Source organism: Hirundo rustica, chromosome 6, assembly GCF_015227805.2.
Source record: "Hirundo rustica isolate bHirRus1 chromosome 6, bHirRus1.pri.v3, whole genome shotgun sequence".
In the NCBI taxonomy this organism is placed as follows: Eukaryota; Metazoa; Chordata; class Aves; order Passeriformes; family Hirundinidae; genus Hirundo; species Hirundo rustica.
In genome coordinates this window covers 29,792,976-29,811,039 of record NC_053455.1, presented here as the reverse complement: position 1 = coordinate 29,811,039, position 18,064 = coordinate 29,792,976, and the positions used below count along the sequence as shown (strand labels likewise).

The window sequence follows — 18,064 nt, the reverse complement described above, 5'->3', positions numbered from 1 at the left end:
TTCAATTGTTACTATTAGTAACTTGGATTCCTGGAGACCACAGAATCCCTAAACACAGAGCAAGAAACACACTGTCAAAGCTATTCTTTATGCTGTCTATGGCATGTAAATTGTGCAGTGTACAGTTAAAAGCACAATCCATCCTACTTTGGAATCATGGGGATATTTCTCTGGAATAAAATGGATATACCAAGTCAGTCCAAATGAGGTGAAAACTACTTGAAGGAGAGAGACACTTAGACATTCCTACTTCTTATTGTTCTATTTCTAAATATTTCATCAAAATTAATTTATTATTCTATCTGAATTAATTTGTCCATTTTTTGTTCTTTCTTTATTAAATTGCAATTAATATATTGGCAGCTTCTGAATTTCTAGGTGAAGCTAATAGCTGTGAATCTTGGATTCATAATTGGTTACTATGCACAGAGGCAAAAATCTTAATGGTCTTTCTGAGGAACTGATTAATTTGCTCTCAAGAGTGGATATATAAGCATTAATTATGTTCTGCAGGGCTTTAGCTATTAAAACAAAGTTAGAAGAAAATACAGGACTGTTTAAATTATCGGTTCTGCTTTTACCAGAGATGGCCAAAACTGCTGGTGTCCCCAGTGTTCCACACAGTGCTGTTTGGCACCTAGCTCACCTTGCATAAGTTGAACATTTAAACAGTTGCTCAACACATCTTTAAACAGTTGCTCAACACATCCCCTGTACAAAACTATCACCAGGCTAAGGGGATTTTTGTCAGCAATACTTATCTACCTCTTTCTCTACAGTTCCAGTTTTGGAGAGATGATATCTTCAATATTGTTGTTGTCCAATATTGTGCCTGTTCGAGCAGTTTTTATGACTATTATTAAGTATTTATGACTGCTTACGTCATGATTGTTGCAGGCCTTGAATAGGACAAAAGAGTAGCCAGAGTGTGTACCTACATGTATCTGCATTGCAGGGGCTGAGTTTGGAGAGGTGTGGCACTAGGTGTATCTGCTGTGCCTGGGAAGGGCCCAGTTTCACAGGGCCAAGGCACTGTGAGCATAGTGAGACCCTGCAGCTCTGACCAGTAGCAACATCTGAAGGCAAAGACTTTTCCCTGGAGCATGGAGGTTTACGTCTTTGTACAAATCAAAACTAGTAGTTATCAGCCATAACAATTTTCTGTACTTGTGTCATCCTTTCCTGAATGAAAATCAAGCAAACAAATCCGGTCCTCAAGCCACTCCTCTGGTGCATGCATTTTGAGTAAATGAAAAAACCTCAGTTATTTCTTGTTGGGGTTAACGAGCCTTTCATTTGGGCAAGGTGATATGTATCAGGACAGTCATCAGCTTGTATTTCCCAGCCCATGCTGCTTCAGCCGAATGCCACAGTGGAATCTCACCTGCTGCAGTTGCTGCTGCATTTCATTTGGGCCAATACACCTGTTCTCTCCTTGGACCAGAGTTGGGTTAAGATGCTCCTTTTTAAATGAGGTCATCTTATAATATTCCTTGTTGCCTATGTTTTTTCCTCTTGCTCTGTTTTCAAGTGCATTCTTGCACTTCAAGAAGATGGAGATGTATTCTGGATGAAGGATGTCTGTGAGGTAAGAATACAGCCATTTCTCATCCTTAGTTTGCTCTGACAATACACTGTTGATACATGTCTTCAGCAAGCAGAAAAGCAATTTTAGTTTCTTTCGGCTCAATGCTTTGCAAAATGTCAAAGCAACATTGAATCAGAGGAAGAGTAAGGCTTATGGCAGGTTCTCAATCTGCCTTCTGTATGGTGAGACAGGTTTTGCAAGCCCCTGTAGGAACTGCAACATTAGGAAAGGGTTCTCTGATCTTTTAGGTTCTACTGCTCCCCTTGGGAACCTATTTTTTGATATGTTGTCCAAGAATGATCAGAATGGAATACATGTGTATTCCAGTTTTTAGCTTCTCTAGAAGACAGACATATAATGTCTAATACATGCTATGTTTAATTAATCCACAAATAAATTCAAGGAAAAGATAACTGGTCTGTCCCTATAAGTAATAAAGCATGTTAGAAAATGAATCTTTATTTCTGATGGTTTTATATTTACCCTTTTTGGATGGGATTTGGGGGCCCTGAAGGGAAAAGAGGGAGAGGGTTTTCTTTTCCCCAGCTACTTGAAGTACTAAAGAAATATTCCCACCCATTATAAAAGCACAGAAAGTTCTTTTGAAAATTTATTTCTTCACAGATCTAGCACAGTATGGGACACTGAAGTTTTATTCTAAGATATTTCTTTCTGTGACATTACAAATTAAAATGCTCAACTTCTCATATCAAGGAGAGAAAAGTTATTTTCCTGTTGATATAAAGAAAGGAAATAGTTTCAGAAATAGTTAACTGCAGCTTTTCTGGGAGTAGTTGGATTTATTCATCCTCAAAATAGTTAATGGTGAGCATGACTGTGTTTCTGCCATTAGCAATCATTTAACCCCCTTCTCTTTAGACACAAGGAATCTCATTCAGGCCAAAGAGATTTGGTTCCAGTAGTGGAGGACTCATACCAACAGCCAAAAACTTGTTGCTTTTTGGCAGGCAGAGCTGCTGATGTTCTCCATTAGGTCAGGCAATGTGTGGGGTTTGCCAGTCTCTGCAAGGTAAGTGGAAGTTTGGCCAATGTCCCAGGGATATGGCATCTCTGGAGGAGCTGCAGCACAGCAAGGAGGGGATGTGATACTGCTTCTCATGGCTCTGAAGTCCCTTTTTCTTGTTGCTCCATCTTAGCTGCTCCCAGGTTTCTCCCTATATCTGGTAGAGAAAACTTCCTCTGGGACTGGGAAGACAGGGATTGGGAACCAGAAAAAAAAATCACGTTCTGAAAAATATGTGTGTGTATATATATGTATATTTAATATATTAACTAGCAGAAAACACAGCCACTGCCCCTGGGAGGATGAAGAATACAGCTGCCACTGGAAAAATACCTTGTCTTCTCGCAGGATGCAGCCTTCAGTTCTGGCTACCCATCAAAATATATCCATGAAACAGAGAATGCCTTAAAAACAGGTAATAAAAACCATTTGGAGAATGGTAAGATTTCCCTTTGATAACAGATGGAGGAGGTGAAGTCTGTGTATTTTGCTGAGAAGATGAGGTACAGTGTATATGGTGTGCAGGATGTCAAATAATAGAGAGGAGTTTCCTGTGAGTTCTGTGCAAGCTTCCCGAGTGCAGTAACAGGGGAGTGCTGAAAGAACAGGAGGACAACCAATGAAAAAATAAGAGAGAAGTAGATACTTTTATCTATATCATGAGTAACCTGTCTTCAGGAGCTTTGAGGAGTTCAAGCCCAGCAATCACTAACAAAGCTCCAGTTGCTTTCCTTGAGGCATTTAAGTAACTGGATGACCACGACTGGTGTTGTGACCGGTGAGGTTGTATCAGGATCCATCCTCTTTGAAAACCCTGGAAATTATTAAACAGTGTGTTGTGTGATTTGAAGACTGATTTTAAAAAATCCCTTCTCTTGCTATTTATGGGAAGCCATGAGTTTGAGAGGCTGCAGATACCAATCCCACTTAGTTGTGACAACACATAGAAGGTTTGAGGTTTTTTCTAATTATTGATTTCTTGCTTTTAAAGTGAGCTTTAATGAGCAGCTCGCTGCTGACATGAGAGGGGGATCAGCTTGGCAGATGCTGCCTGTGCTTCTACTCACCTTTCTATAGAGGGCTGAGACTGATGCTCTGCAGTGGAGGATCTTCATATCTAGCACTTTATCATCTTGACATGACTACAGAATATATTGCCTTGCTTCAGTCATTAAAATGACTGTGCTGTAAGGGTTTAATTTTTGCTCTGGAAGAACAATAGCTTTAGATTTATATCTCTATGTTCTGGTCTTGCCCATGCTGTACTGTTTGTAGCCAGAGCATCAAAAACTTCACAGAGTTGCCACGCTTGTCCAAAGAGCTGGATAAGGTTTCCATCTCCCCTGCTTGAGGAAGACAAGGAAGCTATGCCAAGTAAACTTAGGAGACGTGGACAGCCTGTGCAAATTACAACAAAAGCAATGGGGAATGAGAATTGTGCGTGTTTGTTAAAAAAGACTTGCTAATAACAGCACCTACTAACAGCCAGTCACAAATTGACAACTGGTGTCAAAGATAGACTTAAACTGGCAACACAAGGGAGAGTTCTTCCTAGCTCAGTAGGCTCATGATGCCTCAGGTCATCAAGGTAGAGATGCCACCTATAAGTAGGCACGAGACCAGGAGGTAGATCTAACCATGGACAGTATTTCTGAGGTTATCCATGACTGTGAGACGTGTGCTGTGATCAAGCAGGCCAAGCGGGTGAAGCCCCTATGGTATAGCAGGCAGTGGTCCAAATATAAGTATGGGGAAGCCTGGCAGATTGATTATATTACACTACCCCAGACATGCCAAGGTAAGCACTATATACTCACAATAGTAAAAGCCACCACAGGATGGCTGGAGACGTATCCTGTGCCTCATGCTATGGCCTGTAACACCATTCTAAGCCTTAAAAAGCAAGTTCTTTAGAAGCATGGTACCCCTGAGAAAATTAAATCAGACAATGAGACTCATTTCAAGAACAGCCTTATCATCAACTAGGCTAAAGAACATAGCATTAAGTGGGTGTACCATATACCCTACTGCACACCAGCTGCAGAGAAAGTGGAGAGATACAATAGACTGTTAAAAACCACCTTAAAAGCATTGGGTGGGGGGTCTTTCAAAAATTAAGAGCAGCATCCGGCAAAAGCCACCTAGTTAGTTAACACCTAAAGTTCCACAAACAGAGCAAGCCCTACCCAACTTAAGCTTCTACATACAGTAGATAAAGTCCCAGTAGTACATGTAAAAGGTTTATTAAAAAAAGACAGTTTTGATCAATTCTGCTTTGCATACAGACAAACCCATTTGAGGGATTGTCTTTACTCAAGGGCCAGGTTGCACATGATGGATAATGCAGAAAGATAGAACCACACGATGTGTACCACAGGAAAATCTGACTGTTAGGTGAGAACCGTGTGTAAATATCACTGCTGAATATCACTGCCATTGTCTGTATATAGCTGTACACTGTATATTGTTTTTATATGAATAGATGTATATGTATATAGATGTATAATGCATATGTGTGTAGAGCTAGAATATATATTAGTTTTAGTAAGATGACAATATGGGGATAAGGGGTGGAATGTCCTAGCGTGATTTTATGATGCTTGTATCCCCAGTCGTCTGATCTGTTTGTGCTGTATATTGTGATCTGAACCTTTAAGACTGGTTTTGAAAGTGAAGTGGGGAGAGAAGAAGTGCTGAGTTTGTTTTGAAAAAACTGCCTGACTCCTCCACATTCTTCTCCGAACTGGGTGTTTGGATAAGGCTCAGAGAGACTGCAGGATAGAGATCTTTTTGCTTGTAGTTAGTTTTAGTGAGATAGGGCAGAGAAGTTCCCTGGACTGTTTTTTTGTTTTGTTTTGTTTTTCCTTTTTCTGGGGCCTGTTTAAACCTCCTCTAGACTGAAAAAAAAACCAGGGGAGCACTGAGCTAGCACCTGTGGCCCACCAGACCCTTCAGCATTTTCCAGCAGTGCTGGAGAGACTGGAATTAATAAGAGACTGAGAAAGAGCCAAGCTACACCTACAGCAAGAACTTTCTCAATTTACCTTCTCACTCCAGAATGAGAGGTTTTATTATTCATATTATTCATCATTTATACTTGTAGGCACTTGGTTTGTTAACTAAAACGTTTTTTCCAATTTTCTCCAAGGAAGTTCTTCCCGGACCAGTTAGGGGGAGTGACCATTTGGGTTTGCACCCCAGAGGGACCCCATTCAAGGGTTTTCTCCCAAATATGCCGTAAACCAGGACAGCTTTGTTCCTGGAAATCTCCTGCTGTGAGATGGAACTGGTTGCCTCAGTGCTGACCTGTGTGCTTGTGGGGGTGCTCTTGGGACCTGGGTGACACTCCATGGTGTGTAGTGGTGAATATCCTGGTGGTGAACTGGGGCTTCTCCATGGCAGGATCTCTGTGACTTCTGTGCCCCTGCGAGAGGACCTTGATTCCCCAGAGACATTTCCCAGGGGTGATGATCAGGTGTGGTGGTGATTTCCAGTAGGCAACTCCCACTGTTGATAGAGCACAGTGTTCTGTATGTCCAACAAGTTCATTTCTGCAGTGCCAAAGCCCTGCTGGAGAGTGCCTGGGATGAAGAGAGTCTTCATTGTCTCCCTAGTGAACACAAGGAGGCCCAGCAGTGGTGCCCCTGCCTCAGTCCCTGCCCAGCCAGAGCTGCCAGGGAGTTTCAGAAGCCAAGTGAAACGGCCAGCATGGCCTGAGAGTGCAACGGGAACACGGCAAAAATCATCTTTGTAGCCACCATGATGTTCAGTGGCTGCTGCACCAGAGAGACCACTGAGAGGAGCAAGGTGGAGTGAGAATTGTGCATGTCTGTTAAAAAAGGCTTGCTAATAACAGCGCCTCCTCCCAGACAGTCACAAATTGACAGCCGGTGGAATTTACAAATATGCTAGGTCTGGTCAAGTTCAAGAAGAGATTGAACAGTCCAGATAATGGAATGGTCCAGTTTATTCTAGCAATAACTAAGAAGGGTTGGGATTGCTGAGTGCACTAACGTGAAGGTATTAAAATATATTTAGTAAAAGCAGCGACTAGAGTGTCCCAATGTCTATAGGAAATTCACTGACTAGAGGTCCTAATCTGTATAGTAAATGCACTAGTTGCAGGGTACTAGTAAGTATAGAAAAGGGCACTAATGACCAGGCATTAGTATATAGTTAAATGCGCTAAATACGGGACATTAATATATACAGGGTGTGTCAAGCGGCCCCCCAAATGCAGCTCTGCATGTGGGGATCTCTTTCAACTGCTGTGGATCAGCAGCTGTTTGAGTCGATGTAGCAGACAAACGTACTCTTGCATGGCCTTCCTGTGGGCATCCGGATTGCTCACCAGGTGCTGGAAGAGGTTGGGCAGTTTGGCCAGCCGGAAGCCGGAGGGGAAGCTGATGTCCATAGGAAACCTCTCATTGCCTATGACAAAGTGGTGGAGTTGTTTTGTCTCCAGTGAGCAGTGGAGGTACTTGAGGATATCCATCAGTGGCTGCTGGAAATCCCCCCTGCGCCACTGTGTCAGGGGTACAGTGTTCAGGAGGTGCATCACCACGGTCTTCAAGGCATAGCTGGAAAAGCCTGCACCCATCAGGAAGCGTGTGAGGAGCTGCAGGCACTTGCAGTGCCAGCTGTCCTGGAGGCCTGCCTCGAAATGTGGCTGAAGAATTTTGCATTTGCCATGGCATAAGTCTCAAGCCATGCTGTGCTTGGGCTGCCTGCTTCTGCAGGCTGACTGCCCACAAAGATACCTGAGTCTCCTTGCTGCACTCCAAAGATGATCTCAGCCATGAAGCTTTCACTGTCTTTGCTTAGCTGAAATTTACAGGAGCGGCTGGAGGGCTGCAACATTAAACACCAGTGGCGGGATTGAGGCAGGAGCAGCCAGGCTACTCTGATGAATCGATAGAACCAATGGACAGTTTTCTCCACATCTAGATAGGTGCCAGTGCAGAGGGTGTGCAGGAGGCTCGGGTCCTGTCTCCTTCTCAGCTCCTCCTCGGGGTGGTGGAGGAAGCATAACATGTCCTCCCCCAGCTGCTCCCTCGTGCAAGTGCACATCAGCGCCACACGGACACGGAAGATCCTCTGGAGCTTCATCGCTGTGGTGTCCAGCTCCAGGTGGAAGGCATGTCCTGGAGGGGGGCTCAGGGGCACAAGCACATGATACACAATGTCTTGTGCATGGTGACTCCAGCCTTCAAAAGTGCTGCCCACTCCAATGGCTTGTTGTGGCACTGGGTAGAAGCTGTTGGACAAGCCTTGTCTGAAGATGTGTGTGAGTTTGTCCATCAGGTCCATTATCACCGAGCAACCTCTGTCCACATCCAGAACCGGCAACTGTATGTGCTCCTCTAAGAGGATTCTGAGGTTCCTGTTGATGTTGTGGTCATCGTCTTCTTTGTTTGCACCATGTTTGTCTTCTTCATTTGCAGCAGCACTGACTTCCTCCCCCTTCTTATCATGGTTTACTTCTTCCTTTGCATCGTCATAGCCTTCTTTTGCTTCATTTCCAGCATGGCCTTCCGCCCTTGCGTCATCATTGCTGCCCTCTTCATTTCCATCCTTACTGTCTTCTTCCACGTTTGTGTTGTTGCTTTCTATTTCTTTCTTTGCAATGATGTCGTGTCCTTCTTCTTCATCCTCCTCCTCCACCAGGTTGATGCTGGACCTGTCCTTGTAGCCACTGTTGTCTGGATCACGTCTAATTTTCCTGAGTCCAAACCACAGTGCCAAGAGAAGGGTGAGGATTCCAGTCAGAGCCCAGAACTGCCACATGAGCAGGGCTCCCCAGGCCCCAGCACTCTGCTCCGGGTTCTTCTGCTCCAGCTCCTGAAGCAGCTGACTCATCTGCCGGTTCAGATACTCAGCCCGCTGCTGCATGCGCTCCCGCGTGGCCTCATCCAGCCCATCGCCGGCCTGCTGCGGGTACTGGATGAGGCCTTGCACAAGCAAGAGAAGGACCATAAGGGCAAGTATGGCCTAAGGAGCTGACAGGGGTTGAGTGGGGATATGAGGGAGGTACTGAGGGGGAAGTTGGCACAGGAGCCCCAGGGATCTGCAGGCAGGAAAGAGGGGGCCAGGCAGCTGGCAGGCTGCAAGAGCTGTGCCCTGCCAAAGGCACTCCCGTGAGAGACTGGTCTCTGGAAGCAGCTCCCTGAGTACTTGTGTTTGTGCCGTGGCCCTCGCTGAGCATTCAACACAGCCTCCTGTCGCCGAGGCTGTACTGGGCCAGCATTACCTGCTGCTTCTGTTGGTAGCTGCCCCCATTGAGACACTGGCGCTGATGTCACAGGTGCCAGAATGCATCCCAGCCAGGCCAGCCCCGCTCTCCCTCAGCAATGAGACTCATAAGGACCCTGGGCAACCAAAGACATGCCAAGAGCAGGCCCACAGCTCGTAAGGGACCCCTGGAGGTTCCCTTGACAAAACAGGCAGAAACCCCCCGCTCCAAAGCCTTTTCAACATGAAATTGGGTGACATGACTCATGAATGCTTTGTTCCTGGAAATCTCCTGCTGTGAGATGGAACTGGTTGCCTCAGTGCTGACCTGTGTGCTTGTGGGGGTGCTCTTGGGACCTGGGTGACACTCCATGGTGTGTAGTGGTGAATATCCTGGTGGTGAACTGGGGCTTCTCCATGGCAGGATCTCTGTTACTTCTGTGCCCCTGCGAGAGGACCTTGATTCCCCAGAGACATTTCCCAGGGGTGATGATCAGGTGTGGTGGTGATTTCCAGTAGGCAACTCTCACTGTTGATAGAGCACAGTGTCCTGTATGTCCAACAAGTTCATTTCTGCAGTGCCAAAGCCCTGCTGGAGAGTGCCTGGGATGAGCAGGGTCTTCATTGTCTCCCTAGTGAACAAAAGGAGGCCCAGCAGTGGTGCCCCTGCCTCGGTCCCTGCCCAGCCAGAGCTGCCAGGGAGTTTCAGAGGCTGAGTGAAATGGCCAGCGTGACCTGAGAGTGCAAGGGGAACACAGGGCAAAAATCATCTTTTGCATTTTCTGTTCAGTTCATTTCCTCCTTCCTGACGACCTGTCCCCATTGACTTGGAGATTAGGGGACAACCTGGCCTATACTCATCATATCTTCATTCTGCATATGGTCTCTGATGTTAAGTTGCCTTTTCACACTATCTTTAGACTATGCATTGCCAAATAGGAGTGGATGATAAACTCGATGATTCAGCAAGCTTCATATCCTCTCAATGCTATCATGTTTTTGCCCTCCTGCTGGGCAGCAAACTAACTTGCAGACATTACTTGAATGGCAAACAGGTACTGTGGCATCTCTCATTAAAGAATCTCCAATTGCCAGCTCCTGAGGTGCTTTCTTGGCACTGGTTCTAAGATGGGTTGTGGTGTGTGGTGTGGGACAGCTTTAACTACTTTGCATTTCCTGGATCCGGTCTGTTTCTCAGGTCCTCGGAATTCCCCAATCCCAGATTACAGTGTCACTGCTGGTGCATTTCTTCTAACTGCTGCTGACATACTGACAACTCCATTTCTTGAGGCTCCAGCAGAGCCCTAAGAGTAGGACATAGAGTAGAATAAGAGCCCATACCTGCCGCTGCTGCAAGATATTTCTGAGCATGGATCCCCAGGCCATGCAGATCTTGTCCAGGGTTGTCTGCTCCATGTGCTGTACAGGACTGTTCATCTGTTGTGCACAGCACTAAGGGGTGACAAATTTTCCCAACTGCCCCCAGGCAGGAGCATGGATATGTGGGAGAGTCGTATTTACAGCATCAGAGAAGCTAGAGCCCACCAGAGCATTGGTTCTGCTGCAAAATGCAGTTCTCCTGCAGCACTCTCTTCCCACAATTCCCAACAAAGTGATGCACCAATACTCACAGACACGGCATTTGTTCTAGCACAACTTTTATTGGCGATTTTGTTCTGAGAGAAGCTCCCAGAGGGGGCAGCAGCAACTCCCCGAGGGAATGGACTCTCAGATATGGAGGGCATTCAATATCCGGGCAGTAACATGAATGCTGAGTTCCAGGCTCCTTGCCTGGCCTCCTCAGGATTGTTCTGTACAAATGAGCATTGCAGACAGCACACAGTAGTTTGGTGTGGGGGAATAGGAACTATGAAGTTTGTGTTTATGAACTGTATTTCTGAATTATGTATTTACTGCATTTATTTGCTCTGTATTTATGAGCTGTAGTTCATATATGAATTGTGTATTCTGAATTCAGAATTTGAATTTTGCAAGCCTAGACTCAATCTGTGTTTTGGAATGTTGCTACAATTTCTGGACTGTAAAGAAAATCAATGTGTAAGCTTTTCTAGTGCCAGAATTGAAACATGTGCTATTTTCTTGTGCCATCAGCAGCAGACTTAGCAGTTTTCCTGTGAACATGATGCACATCTTCCCGTTTCTTTTCAGAGAAATGCATCATTCCATGCTAACTTAATGTAATAAATAACTTACAGGATATAGGTGGCACAGTTCTGGCAAGTATGAGAATATGACAGTTGGTTGAAAAACTGAGCACTTCACACAGCAAGCAACAAAAGTGTTCAGGGGATCTCCTTTTATCTGAACGTTCCTGCATTTATTAAGGTGTCTGATAGACAGAAAGCAAAGGGTGGTGCTGTGCCACCCCCTGTGGTCTATCTGAAGTCCTGACATGATGCATAGGAGTGTCAGAATGGGAGTCCATGCTTTTATCTAGATTTGGAGGGTCAGAGCCAACCCTTGGTGATGGGCAGTGGGGGTGGGAGGGCACGTGAACAGGGTAACATCTTGCCTTGGATTATGTAATCTAAAAATGTGTATTCTATTTCATCCATTGAAAACTGTTTATAGGGAGATGTTTTATCCTTCTCTTGTAACTCCAGCAGGGGAGAGGGGCGGATGCCTTCTGATAATGGCCCAGCCATTAAATCCAGGTGGGTCAGTGTTTCTTATCTCTTTCACCCCCCCTCTGTTCTCCAGGGGGACATCTTCTGATAATGGGCCATTAGGGCCCACCAACGACATGACACAGTCCACCATCCCATTGTGAGATGCTCCATACAGTGAGGGAGGAGCCAACTGTTCCTAGCTAGATAAAAACTGGGACAGAAGGACACAAGGTATCTGGTTTTTGCACTGGATTCCCAGAGGAAGACTGGACCCATCTCATCACCACTGGACTTTCTACAGGACCATCTCTACTTCACAGAACCACATCTGTTACTCCAGGAGGATTTATTTGGACTGCTTCCAACACCCTGACCAACAGGGTGCCAGGTCATATTCCTGACTCTGTCAAGGTTTTTCCAGGATTTTTGATTGCTTCCTTGCTGCCTTTTTTTTTTTTTTTTTTTTTTTTTTTTTTTTTTTTTTTAATATTCCTAGTAAAGAACTGCTACTCCTATTCCCATAGCTTTGCCTGAAAGCCCCTAATTGCAAAATTATAACAATTTGAAGGGAAGGGGGTTTACATTCTCCTATTCAAGGGAGGCTCTAGCTTTCCTTTACAGCTGTCTTTCAAAACCAAGACACATCTGAGGAGAGCAGCTGTATCATGGCAATAGAGAATGAATGAATGAATGAAAGGTGTCATTCAGACTGAGCTTCAGTAAATAGACTTAATTAAGAATAGAACTACCTGGTTTTAAAAAATAAAAGGCAGGAAAAAATTATGGTGAACAGCATAGCATTTGTTTACCAAAGAAAGATAGAATAAGAATAGGAATCCTGATGGAACACAGAATTAGCTGTGGTCTTTGTTTCTGGAGAGTTTTAATTGCAATAAACAGCAGCTTACATACAATATCCCAGATATATGAAAGCCCAGGTTGAAGTGGGGATGCTAATTTCTCACAAAAGAGACATTGCAATTTTCTTCTTAAGAATGAAATTGTGCAAAATAGAAGATGGTGATAGCCTACATACCTCAGTATTTTCAGAATCTGTAGAACCTGTTAAAACTAAGGCAGAAGCACTGAAGGAAGAAGAGATTGAGTAAAGCCTGTGATACTCTGGGAAATTTTCCCGAAGGAGTGGTTTTTACATGAATTGCAACAACCAGGTGGCAGAGAGTATTTTACTCAAAAGAGTATTTTACTCTCCATTCTTTTTCACTGGCTCTGGATATTTTTTGGCAGTTGCCGTAGAAGTGTTCTCTGTGTAAATTTGTGGGCTAGAGAATGTGTGGTTTAAGATTACAGAATGTTCCCATGGCCTCTATATCCCCCCATGGTATTTTTCCCTGCCTAAGACTGTTTAAAACCTTAATCTGGCTTGCACCAAAAATGCTTTCAGTGTGGAAATGCGTCTAAATGCTATATTAAAACCAGATAATTTCCAGCTATTTGAAACTCACTAATAAAGCAAGCTGCTAAAATATTGCCAAAATTTTCTTCTTAAACTGCAATAGCTAAAACTTCAAGATCTGCAAGGAAATCTTTTTAAATGTTAGTCTTTTACAGGCTTTAAACACTAGAGTGGTGAAAAAAAATAACTTCAGGACAAGCAGGTGAACATTAGGTTGATATCACCCTACATTGAATTACATTTTAACCATGAACTGATGGTGCAAGGCAGCAAGTGAATGGGTCACAAAGATGGAAAGTGAAATTTTATTAGTCTCTCTCATCTGTGTTTTCATCTCTCATGTTTTCTTTGTGGTTATAGGTTTTGCATTTTTGGAAGCTCCTTCTACAGTCCAGTGATTGTAACTAGCAATGCAGTGTAGAGACACTAAAAACTGTCATTGGCAGGGTCAGTCAGAGAGAAAAATAATTTGATATTGCTGGCAGACTAACCTGCAGCCAATGCTGTGTGCAAAAAGGATCTCTGAAGCTGGTCCTAATTTTTCCTAGTATAATACTTCATGTTGCTGCATATGTCACTGATCTGTGAGCCTTTTCTAAATATGTTCTACCTGTCATGAAGGGTATTATTCATTTGGACATGTGATTTAAAGGAGCAAAACTTCGCTCGAGATTTCTAAGTCACTGCAAATACAAATATTTTACTCCAAGTGAGATGGCTCAATGGAATACTAAGGACTTTCTTTCTCCATCTTTCAATACTTACGCTTTTCCATATGATAAGTACCATCAGCTGCTGAGCTGAATCTGAAAAAGCCTTTTGGGCGGGAGGGCAATGAGAGACAGAGACGGGCAGTATCTAACAGATTTAGATACTGAGTTATCAGTACACTGATGCTGTTAGATACTGAGTTACTAGTATTCTGTGAATACTAATGAAAGTACACCTCAGGATATTTCCCTCAATTATGTATTTGAATGAAACATGAAATCTCTACCTCTGCTCAATCTCCTTCAAAGCTGGAGTTCTGTTAATATTTTAATAATAATAATTTAAAAAATCCTGGGCAAAAAATATTAAAAAAAAAAAGAAGAAAGACTGAGCTTTAGACAACTGTTTTGCAGAAGGTAAATTGTGAACCTGTAAATAGTTGCACTGAGAATAGGTGCTGAGTTGCATTAGCAGATCATGCTCAAGCAGCAGTTACAGATCATTTCAAAATATTAGAATGAGTTCCTTGAAGGTCCACAGATGATTGCTGTAAGTCTTGTAGTACTCATTAATGAGTTGGATGATGACACAAAAAGAATCATTATTAAATTTGCAGAAAATTTCAAGCAGCAAGAGATGGCAAGTATTGTATAGGAGATGATTAAAATACAGTGGTCTTGATAAATTGCATGTATGATCTGAAAAGTGTGGATAGGATTCAAGACAAATAAGAGCTATGTTTGGACAGGAACAAGAAACTGGAGAAACACAGGACAACCAGGAGCTCTTCTCAAAGCAATTCTGTGGGAAAATATTTAGCAGGCTTCCTAGAAGACTGATTGAACAGAATGAAATAATGCTGGGCTAGTGCAAAACAGGAAGATGCTGCCCTGGGCTGTCTTTGCAGGTGCAGAGTGCTCTGCTCAGCGCTGGTGAGGCATCAGCAAAAGTGCTGCGTACACTTGTGGACACAACAAAAATGTGAAGCAGCTGGAGGTGGTCCAGAGGAGAGCAGTCAGAATAGTGAGGCATTGAAAAAACAAGCTGTAAGGAAAGAAAAGTTATAGTGTCTAATCTGACATGGAAAAATGGGTTAAAAAAAGTGAAATTCTGCTCCAAAGAGAATAGTGGTATTCTGATTTTGACATTTATAATGGAGGACAAGAAATAAAGGGCTCCTGTTTTAACATGAGATTCATCTTCAATATTAGGATGAATCCTTGTACAGATAATATTTCACTAAATAGTAGAATAAATATGGCATCTCCAGCATGGAACATCTGTAAGAATTTGTAAATTTAGGTATTATTGAGCGTACCCTGAGCAGTGAGACGGACTCAATGATTTTTAGTCCCCTCCTAGGCTACAAATTTATAATAAGTAGACCCCTACCTTCTACTGAATAATTTACACATCTAGTTAAAATTAACAATACTATTCTGAATGTGCATCACTACGATCAGCTTCTGAGGAATTTAGCCACCAGTCTCTAAGAATGTAAGCAGGAACAAGTTAAAATTTTCAGAATTTGTAACTTGTCAAAATTTGGGCAGATTTTCACAGAATAGCATATCCTTGTCACCAAGACCCATCATTTTTAAGAATAGTCTCAAAACATGGGCATATTCAATTATAAAAATATATTTAACATGGGCAGAAGACTTTTTTCATCAAACCTCCCTGAAGCTGGTTAAATTGATTTTGCTGAAATATTAAAAATAAAAGAAAAAAGAAAAGAATCCAGACTTTTGCTGATCTGTATAGTGAAACATCGTGGGCCAAGCAGTTGAAGATGGAAGGTTCTCAACTATGCCTGCCACAGGTACTTACTTGAAATAAGATTTAAAGATTCACTTTTTCATTATCATTGATAAGGTGCTTTGAGATCCTGACATGATGTGTATTACATCTTTTAAAGCTTTGTGGAGTTGTTAATGGCGATGCAGATTTAAAGCAGTTGCTTGGATAATTAAGGAAAAAAATTAAATTCACGTTTGTGGATTTTTTTTTTTTTTTTTTAAATAAGCCCTATGCCTGATTTTGAATTATGCATTTTGCAAGTGTTCTATTCTCACATTCTAGTTTAAGAGAGCAGACCAGTTTGAAATGTGCTTTAATTGAATTGGGCTGTATCAGTCTCTTTACTATCATAGCTTAACAGGCTGAGCATTGAAGTAAGGACTGCATTTCAAGCAGAGAGCTGCTGGTGGAGTTGTTCTGGCTGGAGAGGGGAAGATGAGACCAGAACTGAGCCCTGGGATCCATCTCATATTTCACACTGCAGAGATCTGCAAAACTGGCATCTGGATTCCTGGCTTTGTAGGGAAGGGAGATTCACAAATCCAGGAAAGGATGACAGCACTCCAGTGAGACAAACCCTCTTTTGGTCTTCTTGTGCCCAGCAGAGAGAAAGAAATATTCTTCTTGTCACAGCTATGAGCATCTGAGGATATTCAAAGCTCCAGCTTTGAATTTCCAAGTGTCTTTTCCCACTGTCCCTACTGTGAGCCTAGAAAAATCAGGTTTTCTTGGCTAATATCTGTTTTTTGAGCCCTTCTGCCACCCACTCGTTTTAGTGAATGCTGTACAGCAGATCCAGACTCAGTCAGATCTCTTCCCTCTGCAGTAGACAAGCTGGGACAATAATTGAAAATTATTATCAATATAATAAAGAAATGTTAATTGTCACTTGCATTTGAAGGTGGGTTTAAGGACTTTTCTTATGCAAAATGTAGAAATATTTGACTGCTCAAGTTCAACTGATGTTATAGGAAAAAAAAAATTAAAAAATGAAGTAACTGAATATTCACCAAAAGCATTTCAAATATTAAACTTCCCTGCCAAAATCAGAAAATACAGTATGATGTTTAGCTACATAAATTAGCCAAAGATGGAGAAGTTGTATCATCTGATTTAGATAAATCATCAACACTCTGCACATTTTTGTAACTGTTAGAGAAAAGATTTAATATGTGAAAATGTCTGTGTACATAAATTGAACATAGATAGATAGATAGATAGAGGCATGCATTTCCATACTTGAACTGTGTTGGTGGGTACTATAAATCATCCAAGTACTGAAAAGAAACATGGTTCATGGTGATGTTTGCAGTTTCTTCCATATGGTAAATGCTTTTTCAAAACCACAAGATGATATATTTTCTGCTGTGAAAAATATGTAGTTTAATAAGACATAGATAAATACTGATGAGGGAGGAATATAGCATACAAAAAATATGATCAGGGCTATGAAAGGCACATACCGCTTCTTTTTGGATTTAAGGGTTTTTTAAAACGTATTTCATGCCTTCCTCCACACTTCAGGTTCCTCATTCCCACTGCGCAGCAGTTCCCATCACAGCTTATATAATTAATCATCATAAATACGTATTTCAAACAGGAAAAAAAAGTCCAAAGGAAACTTCTACAGTATCACAGAAGAAAAAAGTCAAGAATGTTATGATGCACTCAAAGTAAGTACTACTTGTGCAGCTTTTCCAGACCAGCAGGTAAAGACCAGCTGGAGAAAACCTGAAGTCTATGGGAATTCACACATTTCTGCCACTTAGTGCCATGAGTCTTCATAATATTTGGCTACCTGACACGGCAGAAGTTGGGGCTCCATCATGTTTGGGAAAACTTTACAAATTCAGATGAAGTGCAGGCAGAAGGTCGTTCTTGATTAAAGGACACAAAAGAATAAACTTCTATAGACATAAAAAACTGATCTCCCGATGAACTAAAAGAAGATGTGGAGAGATCTTAGCAATTTATCGATGTTATAGAAGAATCTAAAATCCCCTCTACAGTCCTCTCTTTAACACAGGAAAGTATGAGACCATGCTAATTTCCTCACTCCAGCCAGTGCTCTGACTTGTTCAGATATGAGATTGACAAGGCAGAAGAGAAAATGATACCTCTGCTATGTTTGAGCAAGAACCTGGATAATGGGGGAATGGAGTTCCTCCTTTTTGGATTAGTTGTACTGCTCTTTGTCCATTTTGGGCTTTCAGGTAAGACAGTGAAGTAAATTGTCTTACACAAATCTCTTCAATATTTTCAGCAAACAGGGTCTTCCAGACTTTCCTAGTTGGATTTACAAAGACTGTGAATTTTACTTTCCCACAGTGTTATTTATTGATAAAAATGAACAGAAGAGCTGCTATTAATGTTCTTCTGTTGTCTTTAGCTTTGTTTAAAAAATAATTCTCAATACTTTTGGCTATGTGATTTTCCTAGACGCAGGATGCAAGTTCTTCCATGCCTGAAATTCACCACCATGGCTTTTTCCCCGATGGTAACATGTCACCAAGAAATTTGTGGTAAGTTACACAAAATTTAAAAAGCATTAGAGTTGGCACCAATTTCACGTTTGCAAAGGCAGCTGAAATCCCTTTGCACAAAGGGAGGAATTAAGTGAAGCTCAACAAGGCCAGCGCACACTGCCTCTGAATGGTTCCTAT

The 18,064-nt window shown here is 42.4% G+C and overlaps 1 protein-coding gene and 1 long non-coding RNA gene across 2 annotated transcripts; one reads left to right on the top strand and one right to left on the bottom strand.

Moving 5' to 3' along the window:
* Nucleotides 1-1,430: 1,430 nt before the first annotated feature.
* On the top strand, nt 1,431-7,003 carry LOC120754379 (uncharacterized). Its single transcript, XR_005701410.2, has 4 exons — nt 1,431-1,588; nt 2,557-2,618; nt 2,886-3,027; nt 6,227-7,003. It is a non-coding gene; the product is annotated as an uncharacterized LOC120754379 (long non-coding RNA).
* An 11-nt stretch (nt 7,004-7,014) lies between these two features.
* On the bottom strand, nt 7,015-8,588 carry LOC120753920 (inositol 1,4,5-trisphosphate receptor-interacting protein-like 1; the record flags this gene model as incomplete). The annotated part of the gene is given in 2 exon segments (XM_040066770.1): nt 7,015-7,259; nt 7,262-8,588. Coding segments are annotated over 2 exon segments (1,572 nt in total), but the record flags the coding sequence as incomplete, so codon positions are not given.
* Between the last annotated feature and the right edge of the window lie 9,476 nt (nt 8,589-18,064).